Source organism: Macaca thibetana, chromosome 7 (assembly GCF_024542745.1).
Source record: "Macaca thibetana thibetana isolate TM-01 chromosome 7, ASM2454274v1, whole genome shotgun sequence".
NCBI lineage: Eukaryota > Metazoa > Chordata > Mammalia > Primates > Cercopithecidae > Macaca > Macaca thibetana.
Window position 1 is genome coordinate 87,852,005 of NC_065584.1, and position 24,119 is coordinate 87,876,123.

Here is a 24,119-nt window from a genome sequence, read left to right on the forward strand (position 1 = left end):
TGTTTGGTAAAATTTAAAAGAGAATCCATTAGGTCCTGGGCTTTTCTTTGCTGGATTCAATTTTATTCCTTACAGATCTGTTAAGATTTTTTATCTTTTCTTCATTTAATTTTGATAAGTTGTGTCCAGAAATTTATCTATTTCTTCCAGATTATTCAATTTATTATAGTATAGTTGTTAAAACTTACACGAAGTAAGTTTTTTATATAGTTTTTGACATATTTATAATGTCATGTATTAATTTCTACAGTATTACAAAGAATAATTTCTCCACTCTAAATTGTTCTTCAACTTAAATTATTCGACTCTTCTTTCTTCTCCTTTTACTCTTGGTAACCAGCAGTCTTTTACTGTCTCTATAGTTTTAATTTTTCCAAAATGTCATATATTTGGAGTCATACAGTATATAACCTTTCAAAACTGGCTTCTTTCAGCTGGCATTATGCATGTAAGATTCATTCATGCCTTTTTATGGCTTGGTAGTTAATGCCCTTTTTATTGCTGAATAACATTCTATTGTAAATATAGCACAGTTAGTTTATTCATACACTCGTTGAATAACATTGTGGTTTTCTCCAATTTTTGTCTGTTAGGGAATGAAGTTGCTGTAAACATTCATGACTGGGTTTTTGTGTACACATGTTTCAAATCAGTTGGGTAAATGCCTAGGAGTATGATCATATGGTAAGGCTATGCTTAGCTTTGTAAGAAACTTCCAATTTGGTCAAGATGTCTGACTAGATGCAGCCAGGTAGAATAGCTGTCACTGTGGGACTGGGATGACTGGCACACTCCTAACAGGTCCTCAAGACACAAACGCTGGGCAGAAGGGAGAGGAAGCTGGGAACCCTGGGTGGGGTGACCGTGCAATGGGACTCACTCCTGGCCCCCAAGAACTTTGGGGGAAAGGGTGAGTTGAACTGGCAGGGAGCAACCCACTTTTGCCATAAGCCTCTGGAATCCCACCAGGAGGATACCCCTCAACCACCACAGACACAGAGTTGGCAGGGAGAGCTGCTTAGAAGAGTAGTAGGAGCAGCATGCTAGCCGATATGGCGCCCAGAGGGTTTGTTGCAGGAATATCTATAACAGAGCACGGCTAGGGATGCCCATCCCTCCAGGCTTGAGTTGCTTCCATGGGAGACTTTTGCCCTAGGGGAACTGTCGGACATGAATTCTGCAGGGCAGTCTTGCCCATCAGATAGGGCAGATCCAACCTTAGTACCCCCTGATCTGCTGACCCCTCCCAGTGCTCCAGCCTGGCTTTTTTCTGCTTGCAGTGCAGACTCAGGTTCCCTGGGGACCCACATCTTAGTTTCTGCACTGGCAGACCATATCTGATTGGTGGAGAGCTCCAGTGGGGTGGCCCTGAGGGCCATGTACCTGCTTGCGTGCTCCCTACCTCTGCTGCAGCTTCTTCCAAGCCCATGGCTATCCGCCCCTGCCCCCTGACATCATTTGGCTGGCTTGTATGTGTGCAGGTGGATTTTCCCTTCCCTGCCTCACCAGCTTGTGTGAGCATGTGCACCTTGCCCTACCTTTATGCCAGCAGGAGTGCACTCTGCTCCCCTTCCTCTGCCATACTGCCATTGCAGTCAGAGCTGTACTGGGCACAGAGCCCACCAGTCCTGCCTCTGTCAGTGACCTGCCCCTGTGCCAACACTGCCACCAGAATGAAACTAGGCACTGAAAACAATGAACCCTCCCCTGCCCTGAGCAGCCACAAAGGGTGCACACACACCGGCACCCATCAGTGTCCTGCCCCCATACTAACACCACCATCAGTGCAACAATGCACACAGTCACCAATGGGGGCCTGCTGACTCCCCAAGTTATGCTGACTCTACCCCTGCTGTCAGTGCCTTCATGGAGGCAGGCCTGCTGTCAATGCCTTCATGGAGGCAGGCATCTCAGCACCTGCCAGCAGTCTGCTGCAGCTGACAAGCATGCATGCTGATCTAATATTGCTGGTGCTGATGAGGGCACCTGTGAACAAGGACAGATTCCCACTGCCACCACCCTACAAAACACTTTGGCACCATCCATCAACATGTAGTGACCAGCAGTCCAGGAGCACCTTAACCCCCACCATCACAGTCTGTTCATAACCTTGAGAAGTCAGAGAACAAAGTAGGGTAGGATACAAGTCCCCCAGAATTAAAACATGCAGTTGGGGAGATGACAGCTGAACCTTGGTCCCCAAAAATCTTCCAGAAATGAAGCCAGTTGACTGACCCCACATTATAACACAATCAAATTCTCAAAGTCATCCAATAGGATAAAAGAAAAAACATCCAAAGGACAGGAACTTCAAAGATTGATAAAACACTAGTCCACAAAAATGAGAAAAAAACCAGTGCAAGAACTCTGACAAGTCGAAAAGCCAATATGTCTTCTTTCCTCCAGATGCCTCCACCAGCTCTCCACCAAAAGGTTTTAACTGAGCTGGGATGACTGAAATGACACAAATATAATTTAGAGTATGGATAGAAATGAAGAGCATCAAGGTGCAGGAGTATGTTGAAACCCAATCCAAGAAGCTAAAAGTCACAATAAAACAATGCAGGAGCTGACAGACAAAATAGATGGTATAGAAAAGAACATAACTGACCTGATAGAACTGAAAAACACACTACAAAAATTTCATAATGCAATCATAACTATTAACAGCAGAATAGACCAAGCAGAAGAAATGATATTTGTGCTTTAAGACTGGCTTTCTGAAACAAGACAGGCAGACAAGAATGGAGAAAAAAGAATGAAAAGGAACAAATGAAACCTCTGAGAAACATGAGTTTATGTAAAGAGAACAGATCTATGATTCATTGGTGTCCTTGAAAGAGATGGGGAGAATGGCAGTAACTTGGAAAACATATTTCAGGATATCATCCATGAGAACTTTCTCAACCTAGCTAGAGAGGCTAACATTCAAATTCAGAAAATACAGAAAACCCATGTAAGATACTTCACAGGAAGATCATCTCCAGGACACATAATTGTCAGATTTTCTAAGGTTGAAATGAAAGAAAAAAATACAAAAGGCAGCTAGAGAGAAAGGTCAGGACACCTACAAAGGGAAGCCCATCAGACTAACAGCAGACCTCTCAACAGAAACTCTACAAACCAGAAGAGGTTGGGGGCCAATATTCAATATTCTTAAAGAAAAGAAATTCTAACCCAGAATTTTACATCTGGCCAAACTATGCTTCATAAATGAAGGAGAAATAAGATCCTTTTCAGACAAGCAAATTCTGAGGGAATTTGTTACTACCAGACTGACCTGCCTTACAAGAGCTCCTGAAGGAAGCACTAATAAGAAAAGGAAAGATCATTACCAACCGCTTCAAAAATACACTGAAGTACACAGACCAATGACACTGTAAAGCAACCACACAAACAAGTATGTATGGTAACCAACTAACAGCATGCTGACAGGATCAAATCCACACATATCAATACTAACCTTGAATGTAAATGGGCTAAATGCCCCAATTAAAAGGCACAGAGTGATAAGCTGGATAAAAAAGCAAGACCCAATGGTATGCTGTCTTCAAGAGACATGCAATGACACCCATAGGCTCACATGCAATGACACCCATAGGCTCAAAATAAAGGGAGGGAGGAAAATCTACTAAGTAAATAGAAAACATAAAAAATACAGAGATTGTAATCCTAATTTCAGACAAAACAGACTTTAAACCAACAAAAATGAAAAAAGACAAAAAAGGGGATTACATAATGGCAAAGGGTTCAATTCAACAAGTAGTGCTAACTATCCTAAATATATGTGCATCCAACACAGGAGCACCCTGATTCAAACAAGTTCTTAGAAACCTACAAAGAAACTTAGACTCACACACAATAATAATGAGAGACTTCAACACCCTACTGACAGTATTAGACGGATCACTGAGGCAGAAAATTAATAAAGATATTCAGGACCTTAACTCAGCACTGGATCAAATGGACCTGATAGATGTTTACAGAACTCTCCACCAAAAAGCAACATAATATACATTCTTCTCATCACCACATGGCACATATTCTGAAGTCAGCCACATAATTGAACATAAAACACTCCTTGGCAAATGCAAAAGAACTGAAATTGTAACTACCATTCTCTTGGATCACAGCACAATAAAATTAGAAATTAAGACTAAGAAAATTGCTCATAACCATAAAATTATATGGAAATCGAATAACCTTTTCCTGGATGACTTTTGGGTAAATAATGAAATTAAAACAGAAATCAAGAAGTTCTTTGAAACTAATGAGAAAGATACAACATACCAGAATCTCTGGGACACAGCTAAAGCAATGTTAACAGGGAAATTTATAGCACTTACCACCCACATCAAGAAGTTAGAAAGATCTCAAGCTAACAACTAAGTGTCACAACTTAAAGAACTAAAGAACCAAGGGCGAACCAACCTAAAAGCTAGCAGAAGACAAAAACTAACCAAAATCAGAGCTGAACTAAAGGAGACTGAGGCACAAAAAGAACATTCCAAATATCAACGAATCCAGGAATTAATTGTTTGAAAAATTAATAAAATAGACCACTAGCTAGACTAATAAAAAAGAAAAGAGAGAATATCCAAATAAACACAATTAGAAATGACAAAGCGGTTATTATCACTGACCCCACAGAAATACAAATAACTACTGTAGAATATTTTGAACATTTCTGCGCACACAAACAAGAAAATCTAGAAGAAATGGATAAATTCCTGGAAACATACACCCTCCCAAGACTGAACCAGGAAGAAATTGAATCTCTGAAGAGACCAATAATGAACTCTGAAATTGAATCAGTAATAAATAACCTACCAACCTAAAAAATCCTCGAGCCAGGCACATTCACCTCTAAATTCTACCAGATGTACAAACAAGAGGTGATACCATTCCTACTGAAACTGTTTTATGAAACTGAGGTTTCATGGATAGGAAGAATCAAGGTTAGTAAAATGGTCATGCCATCCAAAGCAACTTATAGATTCAATGCTATTCCTATCAAACAAACAATGACATTCTTCACAGAACTAGGAAAAACTATTTTAAAATTCATATGGAACCAACGAAGAGTCCAAGCTGCCAACACAATCCTAAGCAAAGGAACAAAGCTGGAAGCAACATGTTACCCAACTTCAAACTATGTTACAGGGCTACAGTAACCAAAACAGCATGGTACAGTAACCAAAACAGCATGGCTACAGTAACCAAAACAGACACATATAACAATGGAATAGAATAGGTCTATGATTCATTTGTTCCCAAACTATCTTTTCTCTATTAAATTGCCCTTTCTCCTTTGTTGAAAATAATTGACTCTATTTCTGTGGGTCTATTTTTAGGCTCTGTTTTCTGTTTCACTGATCTACATGTCTATTCTTTCACCAATACTGTGCTGTTATTTTATTTTATTTTTCTTTTAATTTTTTTGAGACAGTGTTTCTCTGTCTCTTTGGCAGGGTGCAGTGGTGTGATCATGGCTCACTGCAATCTCAACCTCCTTTCTCAAGTGATCCTCCTGCTTCAGCTTCCTAAGTAGTTAGTACTACAAGTGTGCACCACCATGCCCAAGTAATTTTTAATTTTTTTGTAGAGATTGGGTATCCCACTATGTTTCCCAGGCTGGTCTTGAACTCCTGGGCTCAAGTGATCCTCCTGCCTTGTCCTTCTAAAGTTCTGGGATTACAGGCATGAACCACCATGTCTGGTCCATGATGCCTTAATTAGAGTAATTTTATGGTAAGTCTTGATGTCAGGCTGTGTGAATCCTCCAAATTTGTTCTTTTTCTTCAGTATTGTGTTATCTATTTTAAGTCTTGTGTTCTTCCATGAAACTTTTGAGTTAGTTTGTTGGTATCTATAAAACCTCTTTTCTACTTTTAATGACTTCTGTGATTTTTATTGAGCTCATTCTGCTAATACTGGATAATCTCTCTATTGTAAGGCAAGCTGATTGGCAACCTTAAACCCATCTACAAAGTCCCTTTTGGCAATTCAAGTAACATATTCACATTATAATATTGTAAGGTCTTATATATACTTGGTCTATATATAATTTGTTGTTCTCAAGTCCCTTATATTAATTGTCAGTTGTTTTCTGTGCTTCTCCAATATTACTTAGATATTACGGTTTTACAATTTTTTGCAGATTTGATCTTCGACAAAGCTGACACTGGGGAAAGGATACACTCTTCAATAAATGGTGCTGGGAAAAATGGATAGCCACATCCAGAAGAATGAAACTGGACCACTATCTCACTATATACAAGAATCAACTCAAAATAGATTAAAGGCTTAAACATAAGACCTGGAACTATAAAGATACTTGAAGAAAACCTAGGGAAAAAAATTCCTGGACTTTGGTCTAGGGAAAGAATTTATGACTAACACCTCAAAAGCCACAAGCACCACAAATAAAAATAGACAAATGGAACTTTTTGAAATTAGAAACTTCTGAGCAGCAGACAAAATAATCAGCGGAGTGAAGAGACAACCTCCTGAATGGAAGAAAATATTTGCAAACTATTTATCTGATAGTGGTCTAATACCTAAAATATGCAAAACAAAACAAAACAAAACAAAAAAAAAACAAAACCCAAACAACTCAACAGGAAAAAAAAATGCTACCAGAAAGTGGCCAAAGGATATAAACAGACATTTCTCAAAAGAAGACATACAAAAGGCCAAAAGATATATGAAAAAATGCTCAACATCACTAATCATTATAAAAATGCAAATCAAAACCACAATGAGATATTATTTTCCCCTAGTCATAATGACTATTACTAAAAACAAAAACAAAACAAAACAAAATATAACAGATTGAAAAGGGAACTCTTCTACACTGTTGGTGGGAATGTAAACCAGTACAGCGACTGCAGAAAACAGTATAGAGATTTCTCACAAAACTAAAAATAGAATTACCATTGGATCCAGCAATTTTACTACTGGGTGTTTACTCAAAGGGGAAAAAAATCAATATATCAGGGGGATACCTGAACTTTTCACATGTTTATTGCAGTACTATTCACAATACAAATATATGAAACCAACCTAAGTGGGGTTTTGGGCTTCTCATAGTAAAAACTCAGGGTTTGTGAAGTTGGTGAGGGATTTTGCAAAACTCTTCAAACTGCATGCAGAGCTGTTGATGAGTGAGGATGGCAAGGTGGACAGCTCAGCAGCCAGGGATGTGCTGGTGGGCAGGGGCAGTGGCATGATGTGCAGGTGTTCCCAAAAATGTTTGGGGTACTCAGTTCCCAAGTGGTGCTTGGAAAAGGTGATGAAGCTCTGAAATAATTTCCAAGCGTGATCTATTATTGTGCTACTTTATATTCCCACCAATAGTGTATAAGAGTTCTCTTTTCTCCACATCCTCACTGGAATTTATTATTTTGTCTTTTTGATAATAGTCATCCTAACTGGGGTGAGACAATCTATCATTGTGGTTTTGATTTGCACTTTGCTGATGATAAGTGATGTTGAGCATTTTTTCTATATATTTATTGGCCATTTTTAATTCCCTGTATATTTTATGTGTGCAAGATATTATTCTGAGAAGGGTTCAGATTTCACTAGACTTCCAAAGGAGTCTATGATGCATTTGTATATGCACACAAACACACAAACACACACACACAGTTAAGAACCCCTGGAGTAGGGATCGAGAACACCATAATTGAAACTGGATTGCCTGATTTCAATCCAGCTTTTCACCATTTACCAGGTTCGTGGCTTGGGGAATGTTAATTAGTTTCTCTATTCTAATTTTCTCATCATCTTCTAAGCAGAGTTTGTAAATTAGCAGGCTGCAAGCTACGACTGTCCTCTATTCCCAACATGTTTTGTGTTCCCTCAAATATTTCTAAAGAAATCAAATTAATTACCAAGATTAGATAGTGGAAAGTTTCATAAACAAATACAGACTTATTTATTTTCATGAAAAAAATGAAACAAATGTAAGCCTGCTAATATTTGACCAGAATTCCAAGTTGGAGCTGAGCTTTTAGATGGAATTACAAGAGACCTCATCTCTCTGTTTTGTTTTCCATCAGGCCACTCCATTCATATATATTATACCAGCAGTTCTGCCTACATGAATAGAGCAGCCTGGTGCAAAACAGAGCATGCCCTTTCTACCACCATGCCTACAGCTTTTTTTTGCATCTCTAACTCTCACTTTACTGTAATCCATCCTTGTTCCTAGCCTTTCATGCCTTACTCCCAACAAACATAGCATTTGTTGAATCACCAGGAATATAATGTTCTTACAAATTATTCCTATATGAGACTTTAGGTCAAGTAGGGTTATAGAATCTGTTATAGTTCTATCCTCTTCTTGTTTTATACCTGTCTCCCCTTGTGTCCTGATTCGTTTTCTGTTTGTACTCTAGCAGAAATCTGTTTTCAGTCATTGGCATTTCATTATACACTGAAGAGCTATGCTAGCTCTTCCAAAGATATGTCTAATTATAACAGGATAGGATTTTTCTCTACATGAAGTATCTCAGAATTAGTTAGTAGGGAGGAGATGACTGTCATAAGTTGGGTTTTCTGCCTTTTAGGCTCCTTTCAGTAAAGATAATCCAAGAAATGTTTTTTGGCCCTTTTTACATATCAGAATCTGTGAGATGTACTGAGGAAACAGAAATGATAATACAACTTTCCTATCCTTGAAGAGATTATATTCTAATAAGGGGAAAGATAATTGCCATGGTGTAAATTTGCATGTAGTGATACGGGAAGCTAGGAAAAGGCAAGTCTAAATGTCCCTGGCAAAGTCAGTGTAAGCTTGGAGATCAGAGGTAGTGCTGAATTTGATGGATGACAGGTTGGAGTAAAATAAGCCAGGAAGGGAAGAGCATGGACAAAGGCAGAGGAGCATGAAATGCCCAATGAATTGAGGAGTTACGTTTGGTTTACTTTTCTGGAGCACAAGGTATTAAGTTAGTAGTAGTGGCAAGGGAATCTGTGCTGATAGGAGGTGGTCAGAGCCTTGGATGCTACTATAATAAAGACACTAGGCATATTGTAAGCGTAATGGGGAAGCATTGATTAAGTGGGGGCAGACTACCAGCAGCTGCTCAACTTTTATCCAGTTTCTGCTGTGAGAACTTTTTACAGACTTCTCAGGTGATTTGCTGAGGAAGTTTTATCTTATTTTTCTCAGTAGTGGGTAAAAGGGTGCTAAACATATAGTCTGCACTTGAAGACTATGTTGGAGCTACAGAAGAAAAGTTATCCTTGTTCTTCTTGTCTCTTTCCACCCCTCCTGTAAAACTTTGAATTTGCTTGTTTGACCAACATACTGAGATTTGGGTTATGTGGAGTTGGGAGGACTATTAGCCTTGTAATTTCCAGACCGAAGTCTCTCTTTTCCCTCTTATTACCTTCTTTCCTCATCGCCTTCCATCTTGAAGCAACTTCTCAGAGTCTCTCTACCTCCCATACTCTGAAATGACTTTATTGGTTTATAGAAATCTGTTCCTCTGCATTGCAATTTTTGCATTTTCACTGATGTGGTAGTTGGTGGAAGGCTAGACGATAGAACACCCGGAGGGGAGCAGGAAGGATTGCCGAAGAGATCTAGATATCCCTCATGAGGGATGCACTGCTCAGCACTTGTTTTTCTAGGCATGAAGTAATCTGACTTGATACTAGTTTTCACAATTTTCATCTACTATGGAATATCGTATATTTATTTATTCTCAAATATTACTAAAAGTTTATAATGTGATGGGCATTATTTTATGGATTAAAGAAAAAATGGCAGTGAGGCTGGGAAATAGAAAGCAACAAATTCCTACAATGCAGGATTCTGCCTACCTCCTCAGTCCTATTTTGTATTTTTCTCTCCCTTGAACACTAACTTCCCTTGTCTTCTAGTGTGCCAGGCTCCATGCTGTTGGGGCCTTTTCCAAATGCTATTATATCTATGTAATGACGTCTTCCTTCTCCACTTGTTCACCCTGCCCTTGTCCTGTACATGTACCCTCAGGACTAAACCTTGATGGAATTTCTCCAAGAAGTCTTCCGATGACCACAGCAACTGGAGAAGGTTCCAGCATTACATGTTCTTTCTCTATTCTATACATGTTCCTAATAGTGCACAGCATAATTATAATTAGAAATGATTATGCTATTATTTATTGAATACCTTTATTTCCCCCCTCTAGACTGGAATTCCTTGAGGGTAGAGCAAAATACATCATATTTACTCTCTATTGCCAACAAGTAGCAGAATGCCTGGCACACGCAGATACTCCTGCACTTACTGAAATGTTAAATGAGCTGCAATGATAGAAGTATCTGCAGGTTAGTTTTGGAGGATAGAGGAGGGATTGGCCAATTATGACAGGTATAAAGGAAGGTTAATTGATGTAATAGAATGTGGTGATAGTCTAGTAGAATCTTAAAATAGGATCTTAGGACAGCAGGGTTGAGGGGAGAGCCTTCTAGGCAAAAGGAAGAGCATATGCAAAATGTGGAGGGTGAAACAACATATGTTCTGAGAAGTGGAACTCGTCCATCAATTTAGAAGAAAAAGATGCTGGTTAGGAGACTGGTAAGATATGAAGCTAAAGATTTAGGCATTTGGATAGACATTAAACTACTTACAAAGGCAATTTTCTATTTACAAATGTGTATACCTTTTGATATAAAATCTTATTACTGAGGATTTATTCTATGAATACATCTGGATACTTAAGAAATGGTATATGTTCACTATTACTTAATGTGGCAGTATAATAAAATAAATAGGAGAAAACTTCATTACCTATCGATAAGCTACAAATTAAATAAATTATCCATTGAGTGAAATAATATGAAATGATAAAAATAATTAGAACTCTATGTACTGATATTAAAGGCTCTCTTCCATACTATTAAGTAAACAAAAAAAATAAGTTCAGATATGTAAAACAAATACTCATTTTAAATGATAAGAGGCAAAAAGTATTAATCTCCTAAGACATAGCATCTTGAAATTAGACTCAATAGTCCCTTAGAGTGTTTGCTAGGTACATCTTTAACAATAAACTGTGGGCATTCAGTGTTAGGCTTTTCTGTGACTACGATGATCAAAGATTAAAGAACATGCTCAGATAATCGATTGTCAATAGATAATATGAGGCAGGGAAAGAGAGGACTCCATCAATGGATGGATTAGAATGGGGACTGGAATATTCCTTTACTCAAATTTTCTTAAGTTGGTGATTATATCACCTATCTGTATTTTTTCTTTAGGGTTAATTTCCTATGTTGCTTTCCTAAGGCTTAGAACTGATGGCTTTATTTTAGAGCACATGCAAACTTTAATATAATGGAACCCCTGGCATTTATTTGGTTAGAATTCTGGTCGTGTATATGTTTTTTTTTTTTTTTTTTTTTTTTTTTTTTTTTTTTTTTTTTTTTTTTTTTTTGAGGCAGAGTCTCGCTCTGTCGCCCAGGCCGGAGTGCAGTGGCGCGATCTCGGCTCACTGCAAGCTCCGCCTCCCGGGTTCCCGCCATTCTCCTGCCTCAGCCTCCCGAGTAACTGGGACTACAGGCGCCGCCACCACGCCCGGCTAATTTTTTTGTATTTTTAGTGGAGACGGGGTTTCATTGTGTTAGCCAGGATGGTCTCGATCTCCTGACCTCGTGATCCGCCCGTCTCGGCCTCCCAAAGTGCTGGGATTACAGGCTTGAGCCACCGCGCCCGGCCTGGTCGTGTATATGTTAAGATGCTGAACAGGCACACAAAATTCATAGCCTGATATAGAAACAACTATACTATATTCTCGACCTCAATCAGCTGACCATTGACTATTGACTAAAACAAAATATGAACAACCCAACTTAAGAAATTCGGTCTTATTACAAGGACTGAGAAGGTGGGAGGACGGGTTTATAATGTTCTGAGAGCCATATAAATAAAGAACATTATTACTATTTTTTGTTTAACCTTTATTCATTATTAGATCTCTCCAGTAATCATTAAACACATTCGTAAATTGAATTGGCTGTACTTCATCACAAGAAACACATTTAATATTACGTCTTTTTTTTAATTTTTATTTTTTTATTTTTTATTTATTTATTTTTTTGAGACGGAGTCTCGCTCTGTCGCCGGGGCTGGAGCGCAGTGGCCGGATCTCAGCTCACTGCAAGCTCCGCCTCCCGGGTTTACGCCATTCTCCTGCCTCAGCCTCCTGTGTAGCTGGGACTACAGGCGCCCGCCACCTCGCCCGGCTAGTTTTTTGTATTTTTTTAGTAGAGACGGGGTTTCACCGTGTTCGCCAGGATGGTCTCGATCTCCTGACCTCGTGATCCACCCGTCTCGGCCTCCCAAAGTGCTGGGATTACAGGCTTGAGCCACCGCGCCCGGCCACGTCTTTTTAACTATGCCAATTTCATTAACTTTTACAGCAATTTTAAACAAGTAAGGCAATTTACAGTTGGTACAGGCTCAACATAAACCCATAGAAACCATTGAGTAAGTATAGTAAGCTGTATATTCATTTCTTTATCATGGATAAATTATCTATCCACCTATATTGCCATATGTATATGTATGTATCCACCCGTCCATCAACTTATTAATATATCTGCCCATATACTTACCTGTTGGCTATTTTATCTATTTGACTCCTTAAAATCTATCCATTAGTCATCTAAATATCTTTTTGTATTTATTTATACTCAGGCTAAGGAAATATTACTCAGAATATTATGTAAACTTTGACAATGCCACTAATTAGCCATTATTAGTGATTACAATAGTTCAGTTTTATACATTAAATATTTCTTCTACATGTAGCTCTCAGAATGACAATGACCAAAATGCTCTTGCAGATAATCTGGCCCTAGTTCAATATAGAGAGAAAGACGGAGAGGGAGAGAAGGGGCGGGGGGTGGGGGGAGAGAGAGAGAGAGAGAGAGAGAGAAAGAGCATCTTTTATGCTAGATTATTTCATTGAATAGCTTACTTGGGAAAGTAACATTATTCCCTGGTTCTCAATTTCATCATCTGTAAAATAAATAGATTTGACTAGATAATTTATATTTTCTAAAATCTCCACTTATTAGATATATTATATATGTTGAAGAACCTCTATTTAATGAAGTCTTTATGTCAAATACTGTGTTTAACCATAGGGAGAATGGCTCAGATCCTTTGAACCCCACTATTTACAATGTGGCTTTGGATTAAAAAATGGTACAGTAAACATCATGATACCAAAACAATTTGTTACTGCTTAGGAAATAAACAAATATCTGTATTTGTAGGTGAATGATGTAGATTTTGTCCCTAATTAGCATGATTTTGAAAAACCTAGTGTATCATTGGGTCTTAATTTTATCTTTTGTAGAACAGGGCTGTGGATGAGATTTGTTGCACAGTACTCTAGGTTCCTTTCAATCTTTTAGATAGATAGATAGATATGATAGATAGAGATACAGATATGACTATGAGAATTTGCATGGAGTTTCCTATACTGTTTTAAAACTATGAAGTCCACTCTAGGGAACGTAGGGACTAAAGAAAAGTAAGATACATTCCTATTCTTATCCACAATGGGTTACAAACATATTAAATGGCAAATATTTTTACTTACCAAAAACCCTCTATTGCCTTCTGAATTTTGAGCTACAAAAACCCCACATGCATTAGCATCTCATCAGCAATAAACATTCTATTGCTACTTTAGTGTATAGGGTACTATACTAGGTGCTGGTGCTTTTATACTTGTCTTTTTTCTTAGAGACTATTGCTAGAGATGGAGAGGAAATCTCCTCTTTCTTAAAACATGTGAAAGTCTGAAAGGAAATTATATTCAAATAGATCTGAAAGAAAAATTCGACATTGTGGGTCCTTTCACACTAAAACGTTAAGTATACATTTTGTAATGCTCGTTAGTAAATGTTATGTTGTGTAAGAAACAATTAATATGACCAGAACTTCATGACAGCTGAGGTTGATTACAGAAACAGTTCTACCATGAACTAATCGATTTCTTGCGATAGCATCAATATGTTAACCAATTAAATGAGGGAGATAAATGCTGAAAAAGTATTTAACTTTCCTCTGAGGAAAATTAAGGAGTATGATCGGTCTTCCTAGATTTAAAGATATGGCTGCTTAGTTTCCTCATGGAATACTTGACATCTTTATTCCTAAGGGTATAGATCACTGGATTCAAGAGGGGAGTGAATATGGTATAAAACACTGAGAGTACTTTGTCTATCGGGAAATTTGTGAAAGGCCACACGTAGATGAAAATGCATGGACCAAAGAAAAGGGTCACAACAGTAAAGTGGGCACTGCAAGTGGAGAGCGCTTTGGAGGATCCACCAGAGGAATACTGCCGAACAGTGACCAAGATGATAGTGTAGGAGATCACCAAGAGGATGAAGCACAGCAGGGCAATCATGCCACTGGTTGAGATCATGAACACCCCCAGAATATATGTGTCAACATAAGCGAGTTTAATCACCAAAGGGAGGTCACAAAAGAAACTGTCTACTTCATTGGGTCCACAGAAGGGCAGATTCACTGTAAATGCTAACTGACTCAGAGCATGGAAGATGCCGACGATCCAGGAAAGTATCACAAGCCCAACACACATTCTCCGGCTCATGATAGATAGGTAACGTAGAGGCTTACAGATAGCCACATACCTATCAAAGGCCATGGAGATCAGCAGTACAATCTCAGCACCTCCTAAGAGATGTAGGAAGAATATCTGGGTCATGCAGCCTTCAAAAGAGATGCCTTTGTGTTCACTGAGGAAGTCTGCAATCATTTTGGGGGTGGCAAATGAGGCCAGGGACATGTCAATGAAGGAGAGATTGCCCAGCAGAAAGTACATGGGGGAATGAAGGTGTGGCTCTGATGCAATGGTGACCACAATAAGAAGGTTCCCCAGCACAGTGGCTGCAAAGACTACGGAGAAAAACAGGAAGTAGAAAATCTGGAGTTCTAAAGAACTGGACAGACCCCGTAGTATGAATTCGGTTACCACAGACTGATTACTCCAGGCCATTTGCTCTGATTTCTGAAGGACTCTAGCATTTCCAGTTGGGAGGAGAACTAGGAAAAAATACAGCAATCAGACTCAAAGTGGGATTTTTGTGTAGACTAATTTAGTGGCAGCCCACCATCGGATAGTTCCCTATTGTCTCTTTTCTGGACTCACAGTGACCACATATTTTTCCCAGTAGCTTTTCCAGATATTTCAAGTGATTCAGTTAAATATTATTTTTTATGACTTAGCAATTTGTTTTACAAGTAAAATACAAATATTCATAAAAGAAATAAAAATTAACGGTTTCAAATATTTACTCCTCAGTTGTGAAATACTTTTTAAATTTCACAGCTTGCTGACAGCAGATTTTTGTAAGAAAAGGGAGTGAAGACCTTTTTCAAACCTCATGAAGGGTGAAAGACTGACGAGGAATATTTGAGGATCAAAGCTTACTATTAGTGGGAACACAATAGTGGGATGGGTGTGGGCACTGGTCTCTTGCAGTGGCTAGGAAACAGGAATCAAACATGAGGGGAGGAAAACGGCTACAGAGAAACATCATCTGTTTCAATTTTCTAATGGAGATTGTCTAGAATAAAAGTGAAATGTCCGGGTGCAGTGGCTCACACCTGTAATCCCAGGGCTTTGGGAGGCTGAGGCGCGCAGATCACGAGGTCAGTTGTTCCAGACAAGTCTGACCAACGTGGTGAAACCCTGTCTCTACTAAAAATACAAAAATTAGCCAGGCATGGTGGCAGGCGCCTGTAATCCCAGATACTCAGGAGGCTGAGGCAGGAGAATCGCTTGAACCCGGGAGGCAGGGGTTGCGTGAGCCAAGATTGTGCCACTGCACTCCAGCCTGGTGACAGAGTGAGACTCCGCCTCCAAAAAAAAAAAAAAAAGTGAAATCGCCTCTATTTATTACTTCTTTATTTCAGTTATACAGCTATTATGAATGACACTTGATGTATGTCACCAATGCCATACATTTTTTTAGAGGCTAATGAACATGTTCTGGTTAAAGCCTGAAGTACTCATACATTTCTAAGTATATTTTAAATAGAAAGACTGTTAAATACCATGCTACCAGAAGCCAGACATTTTTTAAATGCTGGAAATTATCGATTTCACAGAAGCTGTTTGAAACAAAAATAAACTCTTCTTGTTTCCAGAGTTTACATGGTGCAAATGTTGAGACAAATTTACATCAGACAGAAGATAGTAATGAATTTAGAAGTTATGCAATATAACATACCTCAAAAGTTGTAACTTGACTGATTAAGGAAATCTCTCTCACACTGAGATCTGAGATTTACAAAATGCACTGAAAGCCAATTGAGTTGATGTGTACTCAAAATTCATGACAAAACCTTTTCATCTTTCTACTAATCCAAGCATTTGTTTTTCTTTTCTTCTCAAACCTCTGTTGTAACTGTATAGTCTAAACAAATTGTTCTAAGACCAAATCCAATTTACTCATTCAACTACCTACTGTTCTTTGGCTTTCTATTAAAAATTTTGTGGCCTTTGGAAAACAAATAAACAAAAAAACCTTCACATTGTTCTTCTAGCTTTACCCATCCCAGAAACTTTTAAATTTCTTTCTCACTCACCTACCTGATATTTAAACAGATGTCTCTAGCACAGCTCTCATTTAAATTGGTGTACCACAAATAACAGTGACCTGAGAGTCAGAAAATGGGAATTGAAATCTTGTCCTTCGAGTGTGGGATCGAGTAATTTACTGAGTCAACCGATGCTTCCAAGTCTTCATATGTAAAATCGGGGTGTTGATCTAGATAATTTTAAGATCCTTTCCACACACGTAATGTAATACTCAACCAACTCCTGAAAGCAGGGACAACTGCTTCACAGTGAAGTTAGGTGAATCCCTTGCCTAATTTCTGGGGAAAAGAGGCTCACAGTCCTTGAGACCTTTGTATTTATGACAGCTGTATTGATACGAAATAATTTTGTGAATTACATGGCAAGAAAAAGACCAGCTGCTGCTTGGGGAATATACAAATGTTCAAGTTGCAGTGGGAGTTATTAAAACTTTCAAGTTCGTTTGGCCATATTTAAAGGTGAATTACAGAATGCATGATTGCTCGTAAATGTTTAATGTACAGGTTATGGATGTGATTGGCTGGGAAAATATAAAGAATAACGTGTATCTTGGACCACGGCAAAGACAAGACAAATAGTATCTATTATTTGACTTATGAGGCTACAAGTGTTATTGAGGAAAGAGAGAGACCCTCTCATATTGTTTTATATTGTTTTATACTCAGTACCTGTTTTAAGAAAAAACAAAGAAGTAAAACCAAAGACAGGTAGCCCGGCGCCAGGCCCAAAACCAGGCGTGGGCCTGCCTGGCCTAAACCCAATAGTTAAAAATCAACTCATAACTTAGAAACTGATGTTATTCATAGATTCCAGACATTGTATAGAAGAACATTGTGAAACTCCCTGCCCTGTTCTGTTTCTCTCTGACCACTGGTGCATGCAGCCCCTGTCCTGTACCCCTTGCTTGCTCAAATCAATCACGACCCTTTCATGTGAAATCTTTAGTGTCGTGAGCCCTTAAAAGGACCAGAAACTGTGCACTTGGGGAGCTCGAACTTTAAGGCAGTAGTTTGCCGATGCTCCCAGCTGAATAAAGCCCTTCCTTCTACAACTTGGTGTCTGAGAGGTTTTGTCTGTGGCTGGTCCTGCTACATTCTCTCTCAGTTCCTCCATTAATAAATGAGTATAAGGCCTCTGTCTCCCCATCTGGAAAAAAACTGATACAGAAAATAATAAAATGAATGTTCAAGAATTTCAAATTTGCACTATTCACTTGAGTCATTATGGAGTAATGGAAGAAAAAATTGAAAAGTGAAAAAATTCTGGTTTATCAATTCTAACTATGTAAAGAATGTCAAGTAATCATCAAAATTTTAATATCTCTTAAAAATCAGAATAAAAATAAAATTTAAATGCCATCCATACTTAAATATTTCTCTATTAACAAAATAGTTTTGAATATTTACATTTCACAGAGCTTGTATTCATAAGGTGAAAAGAAATAGCTTGATGAAACTGCATTATATGCCTCTAGTGTAATAAAAAGAACATTGAATCTCAGATTTGGAGGCCTGAGTTTACATCACAGTAAAATACTTTATTATATTATACTGAGTGCATCACCACATTATCATAAATCTCAATTTCCTCATTTGCACTGAGAGATAAAAAAAAAGCATTGGTATATCAACACATAAAAAACTACTAAATTAGAGAATTAAAAAGACCAAGAACCCTGCATAAAATGGGAAAAAAGTACAAATAGCTGTTATCTGTATAAAAGATGCTCAAACTCTTTTTATATGAACACATGTTGAAATTCATTGAGATACCACTTATCAACTATCATATGGTAAACATTTCTTTTTTTTTCTTTTTTGAATTTATTATTATTTTTTTTTATTATTATTATACTTTAAGTTCTAGGGTACATGTGCATAACGTGCAGGTTTGTTACGTATGTATACTTGTGCCATGTTGGTGTGCTGCACTCATGAACTCGTCGGCACCCATCAACTCGTTGTTTACATCAGGTATAACTCCTAGTGCAATCCCTCCCCACTCCCCCATCCCCATGATAGGCCCCGGTGTGTGATGTTCCCCTTCCCGAGTCCAAGTGATCTCATTGTTCAGTTCCCACCTATGAGTGAGAACATGTGGTGTTTGGTTTTCTGTTCTTGTGATAGTTTGCTGAGAATGATGATTTCCAGCTGCATCCATGTCCCTACAAAGGACACAAACTCATCCTTTTTTATGGCTGCATAGTATTCCATGGTGTATATGTGCCACATTTTCTTAATCCAGTCTGTCACTGATGGACATTTGGGTTGATTCCAAGTCTTTGCTATTGTGAATAGTGCCACAATAAACATATGTGTGCATGTGTCTTTATAGCAGTATGATTTATAATCCTTTGGGTATATACCCAGTAATGGGATGGCTGGGTCATATGATACTTCTAGCTCTAGATCCTTGAGGAATCGCCATACTGTTTTCCATAATGGTTGAACTAGTTTACAATCCCACCAACAGTGTAAACGTGTTTCTATTTCTCCACATCCTCTCCAGCACCTGTTGTTTCCTGACTTTTTAATGATCGCCATTCTAACTGGTGTGAGATGGTATCTCATTGTGGTTTTGATTTGCATTTCTCTGATGGTGAGTGATGATGAGCATTCTTTCATGTGTCTGTTGGCTGTATGAATGTCTTCTTTTGAGAAATGTCTGTTCATATCCTTTGCCCACTTTTTGATGGGGTTGTTTGTTTTTTTCTTGTAAATTTGTTTGGGTTCTTTGTAGGTTCTGGATATTAGCCCTTTGTCTGATGAGTAGATTGCAAAAATGTTCTCCCATTCTGTAGGTTGCCTGTTCACTCTGATGGTAGTTTCTTTAGAAAACCCCATTGTCTCAGCCCAAAATCTCCTTAAGCTGATAAGCAACTTCAGCAAAGTCTCAGGATACAAAATTAATATGCAAAAATCACAAGCATTCTTATATACCAGTAACAGACAAACAGAGAGCCAAATCATGAATGAACTTCCATTCACAATTGCTTCAAAGAGAATAAAATACCTAGGAATCCAACTTACAAGGGATGTAAAGGACCTCTTCAAGGAGAACTACAAACCACTGCTCAGTGAAATAAAAGAGGACACAAACAAATGGAAGAACATACCATGCTCATGGATAGGAAGAATCAATATCGTGAAAATGGCCATACTGCCCAAGGTAATTTATAGATTCAATGCCATCCATCAAGCTACCACTGAATTTCTTCACAGAATTGGAAAAAAACTGCTTTAAAGTTCATATGGAACCAAAAAAGAGCCTGCATTGCCAAGACAATCCTAAGTCAAAAGAACACAGCTAGAGGCATCACGCTACCTGGCTTCAAACTATACTACAAGGCTACAGTAACCAAAACAGCATGGTACTGGTACCAAAACAGAGATATAGACCAATGGAACAGAACAGAGTCCTCAGAAATAATACCACACATCTACAGCCATCTGATCTTTGACAAACCTGAGAAAAACAAGAAACGGGGAAAGGATTCCCTATTTAATAAATGGTGCTGGGAAAATTGGCTAGCCATAAGTAGAAAGCTGAAACTGGATCCTTTCCTTACTCCTTATACGAAAATTAATTCAAGATGGATTAGAGACTTAAATGTTAGACCTAAAACCATAAAAACCCTAGAAGAAAACCTAGGTAATACCATTCAGGACATAGGCATGGGCAAGGACTTCATGTCTAAAACACCAAAAGCAATGGCAACAAAAGCCAAAATTGACAAATGGATCTAATTAAACATATGGTAAACATTTCTATCAGGCGGCAAAATTCTAGCAGATTGAACACTCTGCTCTAGATGATGCTACAGTGAGGTAATGCCAGAAGGAATATAAAACAATAAAATTCCATGGAGGAATATTTAAATATATTAAATATATACATATATATCTAAGTAGGTATATGTATATATCTATATATCTATATAAATTTACCTCTAAGGAGAGGGATATGATAGGGGACAATAGAATTGACGTGTTGAAATGTCAGGGATAAAATCAAAACATCTCTGATTTTATCTACTTTGTTAGTTTTGACTTAGGTTAAGAAATAGAGTTCAACTTAGAAAGCAGAGCTACCATGCATTGTGGGATAAGGCATTTACCATAGGAATTAGACCTTAAACAATGTGGAAGGACTTAGGAAAGCAAAGACGTGAAACAGGGAGCTGCAGAATTAGAGGCAGCAATAGCCAGTCAATCAAGAAACCAAGCCCATCTAGCCAACGAAGTAGAGGTCATGAAAGGAGCAAAATTTAGAAAATTTTGCTGATAGAAAAATTTTTGTGAAGTTGTTACTTCTGAGGATCTGCAGGCAGGCAGCCTGAGGCTACTGTTGATCCTCAAATTCAGAAGTTGGGAAAAAGGTGGACATAGAGTGAAGTCGCTGAGAACAAAACAAGCTAGAAGCTGTTGGCACCTCTGCATCTGTATAGCCACAAAAATCAGAGAGTAATGGCTGGTGCTTTAGGCTGTTTTCAAATTCCAAACGAATTTATTTTTAGACAACTCCAATACAGAAAGACGTGGAGAAAAGAATTCTGGGAAATGTAGTTCTCAGCTTAACCACTTTGACAATAGAAAGATGTAACGTGCCACTCTCTGGTCTATAGGAAAGACTCATGCACTTGTATTATGTACCTGGGAGCTCAGCTGGTACTGGAACTTCCAGAATGGCTTTCCTGACATATCTTGTGCCTCACCTGGAGTGTATAAAATGGCTGGGGTCTGGCTGGTGCTCTATGTTTACATATAATACTTCATCATTCTGTATTCCTCCCGTGTGTGTGTGTGTGTGTGTGTGTGTGTGTACACATGTGTGTCTGTCTCTCAATATTTCTTTGTACTTCTTCTATTTATCCTAGGACCCTGATGAGTTAAAAATTAAAATATATTAACAGTGCTGGAGTCACACACTGACTTTTAAAACTTCTGCTCATGTGTGGCATATGATACTTCTAGTCGCATTACATTGCACAAAGTAAGTCACATATCCAAGGTTCTGGTAAATAAAGGGAGGGTTACACTCCTTCCATAGCATGTGAAGGTTCCTGAAGGGATGAGCCATATACAAAAAGGTAACCAATTTTGATTTTCTAAAATTCAGTCGGCCAGGCGCGGTGGCTCACACCTGTTCATCCCAGCACTTTGTGAGGTGGAGGCGGGCTGATTACTTGAGGTCAGGAGTTCAAAACCAATCTGGCCAACACGGTGAAACCCCGCCTCTACTGAAAATATAATTAGCAGGGTATGTGGCACATGCCTGTAATCTCAGCTACTCTGGAGGCTGAGACATGAGAGTCACCTGAACCGGGTGGTGGAGGTTGCAGTGAGCCAAGATTGCGCCATTGCACTCCAGGCTGAGTGACAAGAGTGAAACTCTGTCTCAAAAAAAAAAAAAAAAAAAAAAAAAAAAAAAAAAAAAAAATTTATTCTACTACATAGACTGCACAGGAGAATAATCACATTATTAGTATCCAATAAATAAAAATATTCATAATGACAGTTACTTGGACGTCTCATTTAATTAGTTACAATCACATTCACATTGCTGGTAACTTAGTCAAAATTATCTCCTTATATCCATTTCATTTAATGATCTGTATTAAATTTCTCCCTTCTCCAAACTATCTAAGTAAATCCTTACACAATACTGCTTTCAAATAATTATAATTCTGCCCATGATATTAAAAAGAAAAATGACCCCTTATCTTTTATATCAAGTTAAATTTTTAGAAAGGTATTCATATTCTTCTAAACTGTTAACTAAATCTCCTGTTTCATAGCAAATAAATTGCACTGTTTTCCCTCCACATGCATTTTTTTTCTTCTGTCAATCAATATTTTAGTTTTCATTCTAAGTCAAGTTCATGACATGTCTCCTGCAAGAACACTTGCTTGATTGATTCTGCACATTACCAGTTTTGTTTGTTTGTTTGTTTTTTGTTGTTGTTTTTTAACTAAGATCTAGTTCATCCATGGTCTCTGAGAATTGACTGAACACTAGGTTTATTTGGTGGTATTTTTCACCAATTGTTTTATTTATAGGTGCTTAATATTGCCAAATAACTCTAAATTACTTGAAGCAGAGGCAAATGTTTAGATTTTGTTCTCCATTGCTTCTAATATAACATTAGAGAACCAAGAGTCCTTATCAGAATTAGTTGAATTGATATTTCCTGTTGCTTTTTGAAATTAGGACTTTCCCAACGTCTAGTCCCTGAATCTCTCAGGTCCAGGTGAAAACAATCATTGTAAATTCCCACAAGATTCTTGAAATGTCTTTCCTTTGTGAACTCGATAATGCCATCTTTGTTGTTTAATAAATCCCATTGCAAGATGATTTCTTGTTCAATTCCCGAGTCCCTACAACATCCATTTTATCCACAGCTGGTACACAACTAATGATTCAACTAGGTCATTTATTTATATTTAAAATTGCCCTCTATGCTCTATCAGAAGCCTACTTAACACTGAGTAATCTAAAGCCCTGGCTCTGCTATAGATCCGGTAAGAAAAAGTGTTTTAAAAATGAGTTCTGCTGAAATATTTTAAACGTTTGCCCTTCCCATTCCCATTTCCTAATCCCTATTCCGTGAAGCTTGGATCAATACAACAGTTTATGTATGTTGACATTTACAGAAGAAGAATTCATACAGAGGTGAAATGAAAGAAATTGATCTTTGAGTACTTTCCCATGAAAATGTTGTTATATATCCTTTAGGATATAAACTTTTAAATAATAGAATTATAAATATTTGTAAGGAACACATTCATATTTTAATTAAAAAGAAAAGACCAGAAGAAGTTAATGCCTTTCCTTTGTCTATATGACTGTATTGTAATGAATTAATCTTCTTTCTCGGATGAATATCAGCAAAACTAACTTTCAATGTATTTCTTTTGAGTTTCAAACAGGAAACTTTATCTGGGAATACTTTAATAGTTAATCTCTGGAAATTTACAAAAGCTCTACAACTGTCCGTTGAAACTTCACTATAATGTGCTTAGGAGCCCTTATATGTGATATAATTATTATATGTTTTTGTCAGTAAGGATGTCTTTATGGACAAATTTCAAATGACTAAACATATGTGTGTATGTGTGTTTCATACATTATCAGCATAAAGTAAATGCTTACTGTTATCGTTAGGATTACATAGATGAATAGATGGACAAATAGGTAGGAAGTCTGTTCAGAATGATATTATCTTGGTTGGATTGCCATTTAGTATCAGAAAAGAAAGTGTTCTTTTCAATTCCTATGAATTAAGGAATATTTTGCTATAAGCTCTAATATTCTATAATTTCCATTCAAAACAATATACCAAATGAGAGGGATGGATAGAATAGTCAAGTTTTTTAGAGAAGATAAAATTTCTGAAAGTAGATTATTGGAAATGAATCTTTTGCTTCCATTGAATCTGACTTTTCTCTCTCTCTTTCTTTTTTTTTTTGTTAC

At 37.8% G+C, this 24,119-nt stretch overlaps 1 protein-coding gene across 1 annotated transcript; it reads right to left on the minus strand.

Annotated features, from left to right (window-relative positions):
• Positions 1-14,090: 14,090 nt before the first annotated feature.
• LOC126959598 (olfactory receptor 4K3) lies at positions 14,091-15,067 on the minus strand. The gene has a single exon (XM_050798929.1). It carries the CDS (start codon positions 15,036-15,038, stop codon positions 14,091-14,093), a length of 948 nt encoding a protein of 315 aa, XP_050654886.1. The 5' UTR covers positions 15,039-15,067.
• Between the last annotated feature and the right edge of the window lie 9,052 nt (positions 15,068-24,119).